The 17074-nt window shown below is 39.4% G+C and overlaps 1 protein-coding gene across 4 annotated transcripts in view; it reads left to right on the top strand.

Moving 5' to 3' along the window:
* LOC133663650 (A-kinase anchor protein SPHKAP-like) overlaps positions 1 to 17074 on the top strand; it is a 93154-nt gene that overhangs the window by 51828 nt on the left and 24252 nt on the right. For all 4 annotated transcript variants that reach the window (XM_062068293.1, XM_062068292.1, XM_062068294.1 and 1 more), the window contains exons 4-6: positions 14807 to 14866; positions 15176 to 15316; positions 16793 to 17063. In XM_062068293.1, coding sequence (XP_061924277.1) covers positions 14807 to 14866; positions 15176 to 15316; positions 16793 to 17063 — 472 coding nt within the window. The remainder of the gene's footprint in view (positions 1 to 14806; positions 14867 to 15175; positions 15317 to 16792; positions 17064 to 17074) is intronic.

Below are 17074 nucleotides of genomic sequence, written 5' to 3'. Positions count from 1 at the left end.
GTGTCAGCCTGTCAACTTATATCACTCTGCGACGTCGGGATCACTTTAAAACAGCTGTAAACTCGCCGTAGCTTTGGTTGCTAGGCAACCGCTTTGAACTGCGGCAAGGCACCTTTGGCTTGAGGCTAACGGCTCTCCCAACTCGCCTTCTTTCAGCGTATCAGTGCCTCTCAACTGACCAAAATCAGATTGAAGATGCCAGGGTACTCTCCTGTGGCTGTGATCGCAAATCAGTGGTCAAAATCTTCAGATTTAACAAAAAACTCCGGTAGCAAGAGCGGAGCCTTTCTCTTTTGCGTCCTTTCTCATTGACAGGAAGTGACGAAAAAGTATTGCTTTTAAAATGTGCAAAATAAACATCCAGTCCAACACAGTACACAATAACCAATTCTACTCATTCCAGTGAGTGACTAACAGTTGTAATGAAGAAAGTTTAGCATGTGTACATGCTCTGGTTCTTTTCTTGTTTACAATATTCCCAGCAGCTGAAAATAGGCGCTCAAAAGGGGTCGATGTGGCTGGAACTGAGAGGTAATTAGCCTTCACTTCAAGCCAAGACTGCGAGTGAGCTGAGCTGCAGTTTATATTTCTAGAAGGTCAACGGGCTCATAGTGATGTTACTAGTAGTTGACTGGGAGGTGTTTATTATCATTTGGGGAGAGTCCGCTGCCTGATGCTCACCTGCTAAACACCTATCTGCTCCATGCTGAAGCGCTGACTACATGCGCTCTGAATACGCACTGCTGATTGGCTGATAATGCTTTCTGTGTACCAATCAGATGGTTGTGTGGGTGGGACAATGCTGCATGCTGAGACAGAGGCAGACGGAGCAAAGCAGCTTGTTAACACTTTAGCTTTAGCTTAGAAACTCGTTCGGTACACCCCCGTACCGAACCGAAAGCCCCGTACCGAAACGGTTCAATACAAAACACGTACCGTTACACCCCTAGCAGATACAAATGACACATTCATGTTTTTGTGTAATGATGACAACGTATGCTCGCGCGGACGATTGACTAGTTGATGGTTTTCTTTTCAAATGTTCGTTTATAGCCGTTGTGCTGTTATGATAGGCCATTTCCGCTCGACACAGTGTGCATACAACAACATTATTAGGCAGTTTATTGAAATACTCCCACACTTTTGACCACTTTTGGCATGCTTTTCCCCCCTCGCTCGCATCGTCTGCTTTGATCGTCTGCTTTGCGCTTCGCCATGACGATAGTGTGACGTAAATATGCGACGCGTCGACGCCGTTTTTGTGCGTCGACGCGTATTTACGTAGCCGATGACGTCGACTACGTCGACGCGTCGTTTCAGCCTTAATGTAGATGCACCCACACAGCTGCTTGGATTCATGCCAAATATTAGCGAAGTTAAAACCTATCTAGCATCAACTAATGCAATTGAAATGACGGAATTTTGTAACAAATTGCTTCAATTTGTGTTTTATCTATAACAAATGTGTGTTTTACCTATTACATGGATTATCTGTGTACATTTATCCATAGTTTTGTTTTTAGTACTTACTAATAATTGTATTTTTCTTAAAGCACAGACCAGGAGTGGCAACCATAAATCATTAAGCATTTAATATAATGTCAATAAAGCTTTTTATTAAATTCTAACCTATTCCTAAATTGGAAATTGTTCTTTGAGTGCAACAAGAAAATTCCAATGTGTTTAATGCCCTTTAATTTATATTTTAACCTTCTAAAATTGTTCGAGTGCAATAGGAAACATATGTTTATTGTATTGTAAGATGTTCTGTTAGAATAAAGCCAATATTGACATTGTTTTGTAGTTCCCTTTTATTTTGAAAAGTTTTAAAGTATCGATATACATTTTGGTATCGGTACCAAATTATTGGTATCGGGACAACCCTAATATACAGGTATACAAATGTGTATATACATTTGTATATACACACATGCATATATACATACATACAAACACACACGTGTGTATATATATATATATATATATGTATATGTTTATGTATATGTATATATATATATATATATGTATATATATATATATATATATATATGTTTATATATATACACACACGTATACAATTATTGAAACTAAACGTGTGCAAAATTGCATGTTGTGTGGAAACCTAAATATAGTAATCAAAATTCTGCAGTAAAAATACAATTTTATACACATTTAATTACACTGTTTCTAGTCCCATAAATATGAATGAAACAGTCTCATATAAAGGAATATAAATTAATATGTACTGTATATAAAGTATATGTAATGTAATATTTGTTCAACTTAAAATATTTACAAACTAAACTATTGACCATTTCTAGAAATGTATCAAAAGTTTTCAACCACTTTTGCAACAGTGCATGTCTATGTGTACAGTTTCTTAGACTGACTGTAATAACATGAGATTAATATTTTTTTTTTACTCATTGACACTGTTCGACATATTTTCTGTATCAGTCAGGCTTCATTTTGGTCGACAATGCCTTGTTTATCTCCTTTTTAAAAAATCTAGGGCATTGAAAATAGACGGACTGGTAAAGCCCATAAATTAGTCTGTTTAAAAAAATAAATAAAAAATAGTTGTCAGACCTGTCATGCTGTCATCTCTTTTAGTTGTTTTCACCAGCTGCTAAAAGGTGCAGTTTGCGATTTTAAGTGGCCATAGTTTTTTATTCGAGCTCCGAGTGGACCTGTATGCATATTACAAGTGCACAATAAATACCAGAGTCAATTTGAAGCAAAACAGGGGCCACGGTTAAAGCAAAATGGAGTCTGAAGGAACAAGAGCAGCAGCTGTGTGTGGGAGGACTAGAGTAATGTGGAGACGCTTCTGAGCTGGAACCAAGCTTTCACAATCAAAGCAGACAGAAATGTTTTGTAATGGTTTTGTATAGTGACCAAGTCTGTGCATATAGAAACAGTAGTTTTAATTTGGGTCATGCAGTGAAGAGACGGTAACCGCCTGACTGTGTGTGGACACAAAGATTTCACGCCTAAAAAATAGATGGAAGCTTTTGGGACAAACTGTTCCTCTACACGCTTGAACGTATTGTCAGTAGCAAGTAAAGCTGTGCCAAGCTCAGTTACTTTAGTGTTCCACTGCATGGACCATTAAATACATACTTAAAAGTGTTATAGGAAATAAAGAAGCACATTAGGTAAAACAAGGGACAATTAAGGCATTCAAATGATCACTTGAGTTCATAAAATTGTCAACAAGACAAAAAGTCCTGTGGCTGATTGCCTCTATCCTCCATTCTAATGTGTCCTCAACATTCTAAAGACAATACCCCATAATGACAATGTGAAGGTTTTTTTTGTTTTATTTTGCTAATTTGTCAAAAATAAAAAATCACTTGTACATAAGTATTCAGACCCTTTGTTATATACTTTGTTGATGCACCTTTGGCGGCAATTACAGCCTCAAGTCTTTTGGAATACGATGCCACAAGCTGGGCACACCTATCTTTGGGCAGTTTCGCCCATTCCTCATTGCAGCACCTCTCAAACTCCATCAGATTGGATAAGAAGCTTTGGTTTTCATCCAGGATGTCTCTGTACATTACTGCATTCATCTTAGTCCAGTCAGGGAGGTGACCAAGAACCCGATGGTCACTCTGTCAGAGCTACAGCATTCCTATGTGGAGAGAGGAGAACCTTCCAGAAGGACAACCATCTCTGCAGAAATCCACCAATCAGGCCTGTATGTTATAGTGGCCTGTAAAGGTTTGCCAAAATGCACCTGAAGGTCTCTCAGACCATGAGAAACAAAATTATCTGGTCTGATGAGATAAAGATTGAACTCTTTAGCGTGAATGCCAGGCATCATGTTTGGAGGAAACCAGGCACCGCTCATCACCAGGCCAATACCATCCCTACAGTGAAGCATGGTGGTGGCAGCATCATGCTGTGGGGTGGTTTTTCAGCAGCAGGAACTGGGAGACTAGTCAGGATGGATGGAAAGAAGAATGCAATAATGTACAGAGACATCCTGGATGCAAAACAACGATTTTCATCCAATTTGATGAAGCTTAAGAGGTGCTGCGTAGAGGAATGACCAAAGAGGAATGGGTGAAACTGCCCAAAGAAAGGTGTGCCAAGATTGTGGCATCGTATTCAAAAAGACTTGAGGCTTCCATTTTGGAATAAGCCTGTAACATACCAAAATAAGGACAATAAATACTTTCCAGATGCACTATATGGTTTTGGTCGCCTATTTAATCCTATTTGTTTAATCCTTTCGTATGCGAGAATCTCTCCTGAAAGCGGACGCGAAAATTTAAAGCCAATAAATGCCAACATTTCATTTGGTCTCTGCGAAAGTATTTTACAAAATTCAACTTATAATTTAGACAAATATAGTTGTTTCTTCATAAAATATGTCCACTTAAACCACTAATGGTGACATAAGCTAGTGCTGGTGTTATATTTTGCTTGTTGATTTTGATATTAACTACTGAGCCTCATCTAACCGTTGATGTGGAACGTTCCAACTTTTCTACTTCAACAATTACAATATTTAATTTGTTTTACCTGAAGGTGTAAGATAATTATCAGGCTGATATTAGGAATTAGGATATGTCGTCAAACCGATGTTCACAAAGTGGTGACCCTCGCCCCATCCTTGTTTGTGAATGACTGAGCATTTCAAGGAAGCTTCTTTTATACCCAATAGTGGCACCCACCTGTTCCCAATTAGCCTGTTCACCTGTGGGATGTTCCAAATAAGTGTTTGAGCATTCCTCAACTTTCTCAGTCTTTTTTGCCACTTGTGCCAGCTTTTTTGAAACATGTTGCAGGCATCAAATTCCAAATTAGCTAATATTTGCAAAAAATAATAGTTTTTCACGTCAAGTATCTTGTCTTTGCAGTCTATTCAATTGAATATAGGTTGAAAAATATTTGCAAATCATTGTATTTTTTAATTTTTTTTAAATTTACACAACGTGCCAACTTCACTGGTTTTTGGTTTTGTAATTTATATAATGTTTGTCGGTTACTTGTTTGAGGGACACAAAAAAGAACATTTGACATGTAATTTCTGGACTGTGAATGTCAAAAATCCAAATAAAAGTTTGAAAAAAATTGATTAAAAAAAAGAGTGAAAAGGTTGTCCGAGACAACCCAGGGGCTAAAGCAATATTGTTATTTCATTGTGGAAATGCCAGCAAAACACCACGTTCTCCCCACACTCATGCACACACTGATAGACGGAAATAATTATATTGACTTCAATTCTGATTAATGGATGTGTGATGTTAGCCCTACATACTTGTGATATCACATTTGGTTTGGAGAAATATTCAGGTACAATTTGCAGTTTGTCAAGTCCACCTTTGTTGGGTCTTACTACAGTTTAAATCTAAAACAACAACAGAAATATATTGGTCTTGAGAATTTGTATATTACATGTAGGATTCATGGAATCTTAAGGGTGTGTATAACCCTCACCTCTCTATCTCTTATATGGTCAGCTGTTCAGTCTGACACAAATGTTCTTGTTGTCTGGTAGGTCTCCTAATTAAAAAAAAACTGATAGCATCGATGCATGTCCCTTGACTCGTCTTATCAGCTGCCTCGAGGCCCCCATTGTTTGATGAGGTCAACTATATACCTTCATACCTCCGCCCTCCTGCTACAAAGTCAAACCTGAATTATTCTCCCTTGCTTCGCTCCACCTAAGGTGATGTTATGACAGGTGGAGTAAAAAGTAATCATATTATAGCAATGCTATTAAATAGGTTTTTCTTAAAATAGCACATTTTTGGTATGACACTGTTATAAAAAAAAACACTTCACAGCAGAAAAAGCTAGCGTGGTGCAGAGAAAAGGCCAAGGAGAAGACACAACGAGGCAAGCCTGTCATTGTGTCAGTGGAATGCGGCCTGTCAGCGCATTTTTATACACCTTGTTTAAATTCTGATAGAAATCTTTGCTATTTGTGGTTTTTGGCTTTGACCTGCCACAGTGAGGATGACCTAAACAGCATTTTACCTTTCAGCTTACACACCCCCATTCTTTTCGTAATAGTCTTATGTCAACATCTGTTCTGTCCCTCCAAATAATACTCCTTGTCCAGTGCTCATGTCAGCAGAACAGAAGCAGATGTGTAAGCCTCTTTCAATTACCCCGTGTGCCAGCAGAGGCTCCTGATGCGTTATAATGCATTATGCATTGATATCCACGGACAGGAGCATGACTAAAGCGTCCATAACAAAGCTCGTACTAAAGTGCCACAGAAGACAATATGACCTTTTAACCTCAGCTATTTTGGCTACCTTGGATCAGATATAATAGAAATTTAACAAGTGTGTGTGTACAATATTTAAAAATACAACTTGTAGAGCAGTGGTCACCAAGCTTTTTTCAGCCAAAAACCAAATCAAGATCTACTCCTGCGTCAACTGTTTTATATCCGCGTGAATAATGTGTGTGTGCGCGCATGCGTGCGTATGTATGTTTCTGTAGGTGTATATATGTATGTATGTATATGTGTATGTATTAGGGGTGTAACGGTACACAAAAAGTTTGGTTCGGTACGTACCTCGGTTCAGAGGTCACGGTTCAGTTCATTTTCGGTACAGTAGGAAAACAACAAAATATAAATTTTTTGGTTATTTACCAAATTTGTAAACAATGGCTTTATCCTTTTAACATTGGGAACACTATAATAATTCTGCCCACGTTAATCAACATTAAACTGCCTCAAGTTGTTGCTCAGATTAAATAAAATGACCTAACTTTTCTTCAACATATAAAAAGTGCAACATTAAACAGTTTCAAGTCAACTCATCATGCTTCATTTATTTCAGCATTTGGGAACCCTGGAGTTAATATGTATTATGTAAATGTTATATTTTTATCAACATGTGATAGCAGGGACCCTGCCATTCAAAACTAGGCTGCTACATTACTAATGATTAATGTAACTATAGCTGAAAAAATAGTACAATAGCAATAGGAGAGATTACACACACACACCGCAAAATGAGCTAACATTACGCTAAAAGCTAATTAGCCTTCACCTCAAGCCAGGACTGCGAGCGAGCTGAGCTGCAGTTTAAGTTTCTAGAACATCAACGGGCTCATAGTGATATTACTAGTAGTTGTCTGGGAGGTGTTTATTATAATTTGGGGAGAGTACACTGCCTTATGCTCACCTGCTAAACACCTATCTGCTCGACGCTGAAGCACTGACTATATGCGCTCTGAATACGCACTGCTGATTGGCTGTTACCGCTTTGTGTGTAACCAATCAGATGGTTGTGTGGGTGGGACAATGCTGGGTGCTGAGACAGAGGCAGAAAAGGCAAAGCAGCTTGTTCAGACTTTAGCTTAGAAACTCATTCGGTACACCTCCAAACCGAACCGAAACCCTCGTACCGAAACGGTTCAATACAAATACACGTACCGTTACACCCCTAGTATGTATGTATGCATACATATATACTGTACGTGTGTGTGTGTGTGTGTGTGTGTGTGTGTGTGTGTGTGTGTGTGTGTGTGTGTGTGTGTGTGTGTGTGTGTGTGTGTGTGTGTGTGTGTGTGTTTTTCTATGAAAAAAAAAAGTTTTTGTGTGTTTTCAAAGACAAAGCTTTTCATCGTTATTATTGGCTGATTTCAACATATTTGCGTTTTCATGTGCTTCTTGTTTTCCCAATTTTTGCTGGTGTTTTTTGTAATGTGTTTAGGGCCAATAAAAAAAACGAGTCACAGGTCACAGATGGCCCCTGTGCCACACTTTGGGCACCCCTGCTGTAGAAACTAACTGTTTATGGCCACTATAATCTTAGTACTGTAGTATATTTTTTCATCCAATGGTCACATATGGGACGCGAGTCACATGGTTGTCTTACGTCAGCGCCAGAATTAGTAAAGTCCGTTATTCACCTGGCGGGTTTTTCCTGTGTGATAAAAAAAGAAGGTATAAACGTTGAAGTCCTTCTTTAGCTGCTGCCTTGTGTTATCATATATTACTGCCTCAGCACATGTCAATGTTTTCCTTTTGTATATATAAATCAAAACAAAATTCATACTTTGGAGCAATGTTCACAAACTCTAGTATTTGGCTTGTTAGCTTCCCGTCGCAGGCGAGCGATGATGGTGAAAAGTTGTTTGATCATGTTGGATGCTACGATATGACTTATTTGTTGCAAGAATCAGCTTTACTGTATTGTTGCAGCTTGATGATTTTTGAGCACGTCTTGAAACACGCGTTTACAAGACGAGCGGGCGTAGTGTGCCGCTGGGCTGGGAGGCGGGTGGTGTCGAAAGCCGCTGAAGAGAGGCAGAGGCATGCCGGCGTGTTCTGGGGTCAAAATGCCTGCCTGGTGGCGGGTCTGTTCTGTGGGTGGGGGTGTCACTAATGTTATATAAATACTTTTTTTTTCTAATATTTTTGAAATTGACCGGTAGGGTCCCAAGGATTGACTGGTAGATCGATCGACGGGTTGCCGACCCCTGATGTAGAGAATAGGGCATCCATGGACGGGGGATTTTGTATGCATTCTGTGGCCCATTGCCTTTTAGGTGTGGAATAACCTCAGGTCTTAAATTGACATTTCACAGCTATTATGTGCTCATCATACCCACTGAATTGATGTAAACAGCAGATGAGGGACACACAGCAAAGAAGACCGTCTCTTAGTATTCAAGTAAATGGTACGGGTGACATTTCAGGAAAAGCAGACACAGAAAAAACCTTTTCGAATAGTAATTTTTAGCTACCGTTGAATTTTTTTTATTCATTTAATAGTGATCTAACGGTATCGCGGTTTCAAAATCCTCACAATAATGCCGTGACGTATGACAGTATGAAACGGAAACTTGGTGAGTGTAGTTTTTTTCTGGCACTTTTGTGTGGGCCGGTCAGACAGTAGACTCCACCTTCTAAAATCCTCTGAGGAGCGCTGGACTGGCAAAACGGGGGCGTGGAACGCCATCAATGGGAGAAAAAGAGGAAGCATTCGGGTCAAGAGAAGGTGTTCGCAGTAGATAAGAGGAATTTTTCATCAAATTCCGTCTTTAACTTTTTGAGTTGTTACCAACAAACAAACCTTGGCGAAAACATAACCTCTTTGGCGGAGGTAATTAAGTCTTCTTACTGCAAAACAAAGCACGGCAACTTTGTCTCGAGCGTTTCCAAGCCGGTCACAGCGCACAGCCGTGGAGGGGAAGCCTCCGGTGGGAGTGCGGACACTGCACGAGTAATAAGAGAAGTTACTTGATAAACCATCCCCCCCGCCCCCGGGCGACCGGTGCAATGGACATCGAGTGGATCTAGCATAATATTGTGAGAGTCCAGTCCATAGTGGATCTAACATAATTATAGTTGTAAGCAAACTTTTATTTACGTTTATTTACGAGTTAGAATGCGTGACAAAAAATACTTCGGTCGTCAAATTTTTTATAATGATTGCGAATGATAGGCAAAATTCCAAAAAAAAGTGCAGTTCCACATTAAGGTCGCCTGATCATAAACTTTTTCAGAGTATGTCCTTTGAGCTCTGCACAAGAAGGTAAGGAAAATATGTCAAGTTTGGCTCGAAGATGTCCGCGTAATGTTTACGATCTTTAATTACTTAAAAAGTGCTAAAAACAGCTTTATATAATAGTTGCTTTTCTTAAAGCCAATGTTTACTTTTCCATGATCGATAAAATCGATTAATTGCCTTTTAAATCGATGATAGATCGATATATATCTTCTGAAACGCTAACTTGCCGAGCACAAACAGTTTTTTATTTTTTTATTTTAGGAATATAAATCGATCTATTGATATGTGGATCACCTGTTACACCCTTACTTGGGGGGATGTTTACATTTTTATTTCAACAGCACTTAATTGAGTTTTTTTTAAATATTTGCTTTTACAGTGGATGTTCCAGCACTCTATACCAATAATTTGGTACAGGTACCAAAATGTATTTCGATACCTTTTCTATACTTAAAAAGACTACAAAAAGCGGACCACAAAGAAAATAAATTTTTGGCTTCATATTAACAAAAAAATCTTACGATACGTTAAACATATGGTTCTTATTGCACTCCAAGAACAATTTTAGAAGATTAAAATACAAATTAAAAGGCATTAAACAAATTAGGCTTTTTGTTGCACTCATAGAAGATTTTAATTGTTTTTATATTACATGTACCCTGTCATAATCTAGAATTAGGTTAGAATACAGTAAAAAGCTATATTGATATTATGCTTCATGATTTATGGTTCCCACTGTGCTTTTATTTGTGCTTGAATACAAATAAAATCATTAGTAAAGACTAAAAACAATACTATGGCTTAAACTACACAGATAAGACATGTAAAAAACACACATTGTTAAAGATGCAACAAAAATTGTAGGCATTTGTTACAAAACTCAGTCATTTCATTTGAATTAGTTTGCGCTACATGGGCGGTTTGGACTTTGCTAATATTTGGCATCAAGCCTAACAGCTGTGAGTGCATCGATGTATCTGTATGTGCACAGCAGGAGAGCTGGTTAACTTTATTACCTGTCGATCTGACTGCCTGTTATTTAATTAAGCTAAGTTTGAAGCAAAGGTTGTAATACTTCTGTCATGCCACTTTTGGCAAGGCATGATTTAAGGCAGCACCGCACTTCTATGTTTAAAGCGTCCCTTGAATGATAGTTTTGAAGCCCAAATATTTCCATATGATATTGCGCTTCACGTACGCTCTTTATTAACCAGTAGAATTGCCTTTATTTTTCCTCTCCTCACTGTTTCTTGTTGTGCGCTCTGAGTGTGTGCGCGCTGACACACTCAACATGCCTCTTTGCTCTGCTAGTCACCGCCGCACGGCAGCTTTTTTTCAAATGCAGTATAGTACCGTTTTGAATTCCATTAGTACAGCAGTACTTTATTAGTAGCGCTATACCGTACATGATTGGAGCATTTCAACAATGTTTGTGTTCAATTACAGTAATTGTGTTTAGTCTAAACATTCCTGCCACTTCATTTTACACACTATGGCATTGTTTTTGTTTGGACAATACCACAATAGTATCGTACTGTGGCCCTAAAACTATCGTATCATGAGATTTTGATATTGTCAAAAATTGCTGTTTTCCAGTTAAGAGACCACAATTTAGTTTAATGTTGTAAAACTGCAGGTATTTTCATGATACAAATGTATTTACCTAATAATTCCGTTTTAATTGGTTAAACTACAAAAATGACATTTATTTTGTTGGTTGGCTTTTGTATTTCCAGAGAGGAACGTGCTCAAAATGACCCAAAGTTAATGTATGTTCAACTCGTGATTTTCCTGTTTACCATTTAAATCTCAATAAAGTCTTATTGGGTTCTTTAAAAAAACGTTTTTTTCTCTGTGTGACACGACCTATTATAAAAAGTTTGTTGATTGCATTCCAGCTGTGAGGCAGTGAACCGTTAAAAGTAAGCGTTCTCAAACTGGTACTTGTGTCAAGGTGTTATTATTTGCAACTATATCTGTATTTCTTTTAGTACATGTATAATTAGGCGTAGGTAGTGCAGGTGTCTGCAAAAGTAAAATGACAGACAGCAGGGTTCCAGCTGTGCATGTTTTTTGCATTGAAACGATGCCGTGTGACTCACTTTTCTGCTCTGTTTGATAAGCATGGCACCATTTAGATGTTGGGACATATATAGAAATGTCGTGACTGAGACACAGCAATGACACTTCCCTCAAAGTGCCTCATGTTGCGCGCACATGCTCAACTGGGACCACCCCCTCCCATTCAATTTCTCCTCATTGCAACTGGAGCTGAGCTTCATCCACTTAGCCACACAGGACTTCCTTGCCTCTGCCAACTCGGATCAGAGGCCGTAGGCTGTAGAATGAAACCGCATCCTTGCAGTCCCAGAGTCCCCGCGCCGGCACAAGGACTCCATCATAGACCATTAAACCTTGCGGCTAGAGGCGAAGGTGGGTGAAATAGGAAATGGAAGAAGGCAGCAAGTGTGACAAGGAGTGGAGAGGAAGGAAGTGGGAAGCGAATGAGCCGACTTTCGGGAGAGGAGTCTTGTCAGGGAGGGTCTCGTCTTGAAAAGACGATGCCTTAAAGCGGCATTGTCAGCCATGACAGACAGCAGCTGTCATTTTGAAATATCGAGTCACTTACTGAAAAGGTGTCATTGTGTTCGGCTTGTTGGATTTGTGACAGACAGGGTAGTGGGGAAGGAGTTGAAGTATCTTACCTGCCAATATCAATTAATGTCAATAGTAATTTCTAGAATCTAGAGCACACATGAATATAATTCACACCTACCTAATATTTGGGAAAATTGTATTTTGTACAAAGTTTGAGGGCACACGCTGCAGGTGTACAGACTGAAATATTCACATCTTATTCACAAATTTAGCAAAAGACAGTGACTACAGTAACCTACCGGAGTGGTCAAGGCGTGTGTGTGGTCTTCATCCTCCTTCGGTGTCTGAGTGGAGGAGAATTGGGGTTGTGTCGTCCGGCCATTTCTTGGCCTCATTTTCACTTTCATTTTTGTCTCGATGGTGGGTTGCCTCTGCCTTCTTTGGCTCGAAGCGTTCTGGCCTTTCTGGGCCCATTAGTGGTAGTGGATTTCGGTTCCGTGCGGCGTCTGTTTCCTTTTTCAATGGCTGGGTTGATCGCCCTCAGCTTTGGGGCTGTGTTGTGTGCATTTGGTAATGTCTTCGCCATGATGAAGGTGAGTGTATAACGCGCTAAATGGCTGACTGAATGATAGTGTAAGAGCCTCATTATGCAAAACCAACTTTTCTTACCTGATGGAACATCTTTTTGTGTATTTGGGATCTCCATAAGTCCCGGAAATTTTAAATCCGACCATAGAGGAATTGTGGCGATATGTATAAAACAATCCTGCCTTCTTCCAAACTTTCTCCAAATGAGCCATTTGGAATTTGAGATACCGTATTTTCCGCACTATAAGGCGCACCTTCAATGAATGGCCTATTTTAAAACTTTGTTCATATATAAGGCGCACCGCATTATAAGGCGCATAGAATAGACGCTACAGTAGAGGCTGGGGTTGCGAGACCTCTTGTGGCTGAATATTGGTCCATATATAAGGCGCACTGTCAGCTTTTGAGAACATTTGAGGTTTTTAGGTGCGCCTTATAGTGCGGAAAATACGGTAATTGTGACACATTTTTTATAAATCTTTTATATATGGAAGCGGTTTACCCGAAGAGCTTTGCACAAGTCCACCATTTTTATTTAGATGTGGTCCAAAGTTGCAGTCAGTAAGTTAATGTTTTCTCTCTCTCATACATGCACATGTGTGCTAAAGTCTAATTGGGGAAAATGGTCTCTGAAGTAACTGCTGTGTAAACGATCTTAAAGGAGAATTTACTTTTTTTGGAATTTTGCCTATCGTTCTCAATCATTATGAAAGACATGACGGATGGATTGTTTTTTAATGCATTCTAAATGTCAAATAAAGGTAAATGAAAGTCCGCTTACAGCGGAGCCATTGGGAGGTCCTCAATTCCGCCCATAAAACCTGATAACCGTTCAAAAAACGCCAGCTATACTCAATTTACATTTTGTGACTTGAATATTAATTTATTAATATTGACTAATTAATTCATCATTAGTGATATTAATATTTTAAGCAACAACGCAGACAAACTATTTATAGCGGCACCGTGATTACTTCCTGTGTGCCAATGTTTACATCATTGACTGATCAGCTGCTTCCTTGCTTCCTTGCTCCCTGTAAGTTTATTGTAATTCACAAATCATGCCTCTCACCTAGACAGAAGGTGGCTGTTGATATAATCCAACAAGTTGAGACACTTTGACAGCTATATAGGACCTGGAACTGGCGAGGACGACACGAAAAGCACTTGTTTCCCCTTTAAATGGGAATATATGAACATATATATATATGTATATATATGAACCTACTCAGTGGCCTAGTGGTTAGAGTGTCCGCCCTGAGATCGGTAGGTTGTGAGTTCAAACCCCGGCCGGGTCATACCAAAGACTATAAAAATGGGACCCATTACCTCCCTGCTTGGCACTTAGCATCAAGGGTTGGAATTGGGGGTTAAATCACCAAAAATAATTCCCGGGCGCGGTTACGCCGCTGCCCACTGCTCCCCTCACCTCCCAGGGGGTGATCAAGGGGATGGGTCAAATGCAGAGGACAAATTTCACCACACCTAGTGTGTGTGTGACAATCATTGGTACTTTAACTTTAACTTAACATCCCAGCAGTCTGCATCCTAATGACAGCAGACGTTGTACAGTAAGTGATGTAAAGTCTGCAGTGAGCAGAAATCAGTGATGAAGAAAAAAATAAGCAAAGGTTGTGATGCGTTTTTTAAATTAATGCGCCACGTATGCTTAAAATGATAAAAATTCGTAAATATTGATTGTTGTTATAATTGTGTACATATATACTTACATCATGTACATAAAACCTCAATTGAGGTGTTTGGATGTTTTAAGGACTTTATAGGCAGAATTGAAGGGCTCCCCTGGGCTCCATTGTAAGCAGATTTTTGATCGAATCTAATATTTACAACGCATTAAAAAAAAAATCCATCCGTCCTCCATCCATTTTCTACCGCTTGTCCCGTTCTGTCTTTCATAATGATTGTGAACGATAGGCAACATTTTTGTAAAAAAGTGCAGTTCCACTTGAAACAATCCAGCATCCCATCATGGGGAATGTTCGACGGGATTCGCTGCAAAAACGTGTTTAAATGTACAAAAATGTTTTTTTTAATAAACTCCACTGCATTGTTCATCCTTCTACTGTATACATTTCTTAGCTTGTCTGCATTTGTGTCCCTTTCAGATCTGTTTTGTGAATCTGGACCCTCAGAAAACTGACTATTGTGACGACAAAAGCCTAAAGGTGAGGCACAACTTTCAAGCTTGGTCTTTTCCTTCGCTGTATTCTCTTGAATTCCCCGGGTTGGTTTCTTACAACATTGGCATGGTTGCCATGGATACTAGGTCATTATCTAGAATTTCATGGATGATTTGTTTGTGTAATGTGCATGAGAAGGTCCCAAATGGGTCAGCTCCAGGTGGGAGTAGTTGGCAATCAGTGATGCTATCCCATCAGGTGTAAACTAAATATCAGTTGTTGTATTGATAGTACTGACAACCCATTATGGTTGGTTTTGTCATTGTAAGCTCTGGTGTGACATGTCTCCCACAGAAATTGTCAATGATGTCTCCAGACCTGCCAAGGCTTGTTGAGTTACTCACTGTTCACCAGCCAAAAGACAATGAGATCCTCTTCCTCGGTGGCCTTGAAGGAGCAGACACCTGCCAAACGCACCCACCAGCCCCCTCTCAGGTGATTTTATGGTGCTGACTTCCGGGGAACAGTACCGAGTTGTGACACATTTGTTACTGGGCCACTCAGACACATTAAATAATTCATAAACAACCACATTTTCTCCGACTTTACTTTCGCATCTCTCACTAGAACACACCAATAAGCGTGTTCATAAATGAATAAATTACATACAGCCCTGATAGGAAGTGGCCAATTGTTATATCTTTCTTACACGGGACAATGTTCATTAATGAACAGATAAAATGTAAATGTACCAGATTGTAGCCACATGCTAATTTCCATCTGCAGTCCCCGGCAAGTTGATGGTATATTGAACAAGGTCCATAAAAAGTTACACAGCACCAACAATATAATAAATTACACTCAGATATACAGTGGAACCTCAATTTAAGAACTTAATTGGTTCTTGAGCATGGTTTGCAGTCCAAAAAGTTTGTATAGTGAAGCAGAGTTCCCCATAAAAACAACGGAAATTGGTTCTAGCCTGGACAAAAGTCCTTTTTTTTTTTTTTTTTTAAAAAGCACACTTCGGAGACATTAATGTGTATATATAATCAGTGCCGTAACTAGGATTTGACAAATACCGAGGTCAGAAATTGATTGTCCAAGAGGAGCTTTGAAAGGCTGAAATCATGTGTATGTATCCCAGCACCATACAAATTATATTACCTTGAGCAACACAATGAATTTCCAGAATAACAAAAGCTTGCATTTAGGTAGAACTTCCTCGTGTTATATTATCTAACATCTTTGACAATCAGCATGACTTTGTAACAGTCCACTTTTTTATTTATATGCTAAAGTTTAGCGTGTTAAACAATTTTAACATCATTAAAACACAAATTAAAAACCTTACTACATTTTCAAGTATGAACGGGGCTCAAACCCTCAACTTTCTGTTTCACAACTGGGTATTATTGACGGGCGCCACGAGAGCTACCACAAATCTTGGAGGGAATTTTTTTTACCATATTCTTATCAGTGACAGAGCATGGATGTGGCCAGGAATACGTTTGAGGAAAAATTTCATATGAAGCGCTTTTTCATCCAATAATTTACATTTTAACACGTGCTTCTTTGCGCAAAGCGCGCCCCGCCCCACGGATTGCGAAGACTTACGCACAGCTAAGTTTAGGGCAGGCGGGCTTAAACTCAGTGAGCAGAACCTGGCTGACATGACAACGGTATTTTCCAGACAGCGTTTCACCTGAAATTCAGATGAAACCAACATTTATTACGTCACCACGATTTAATGTTAACATTATGTTGACAGCGCATTTCAGATAAGTTGATGTTTATAGTAAAAGTAGACTTATTTTTATTACGTTGCTGGAGTTGTAGCCGGTGTTGTGCATTACCAAAGATCCACTGAAAGCTGGGTTTTTATTTGAGTTTGTGAACATCTGGCGAGTGTCGACTTATTATTTTAGTAGCCTAGCGTAATATGTACTTTACTGTATGTGTCTCATTCAGGGTCTTCAACAGCAGCAGAGAAGTACAGGCGTGTGCGTATTTCAGCGTTCAGGGCAAAGACGCAACATTCAACCCAACAGAATCATCTTTGAGATCAACCGGTTCCTGCTAGGTCTGCAGTGGGGAAAGGAACAACAACATCACCACGGGCGAATAACCAGACAACGGCTTGATGACGACACAAATCGTTCAGTTTCATCCATCGAGGAAGATTTCCTGACCGCCTCAGAACACTTAGGAGAAGATAGTGAGGATGACCCTTGCAGAAATGGTGAGTCCCAA

The sequence above is a fragment of the Entelurus aequoreus genome, linkage group LG13, assembly GCF_033978785.1.
Source record: "Entelurus aequoreus isolate RoL-2023_Sb linkage group LG13, RoL_Eaeq_v1.1, whole genome shotgun sequence".
Lineage (NCBI taxonomy): Eukaryota > Metazoa > Chordata > Actinopteri > Syngnathiformes > Syngnathidae > Entelurus > Entelurus aequoreus.
The sequence above is the reverse complement of the archived record's forward strand: the minus strand, read 5'-3'. Positions and strand labels throughout refer to the sequence as shown.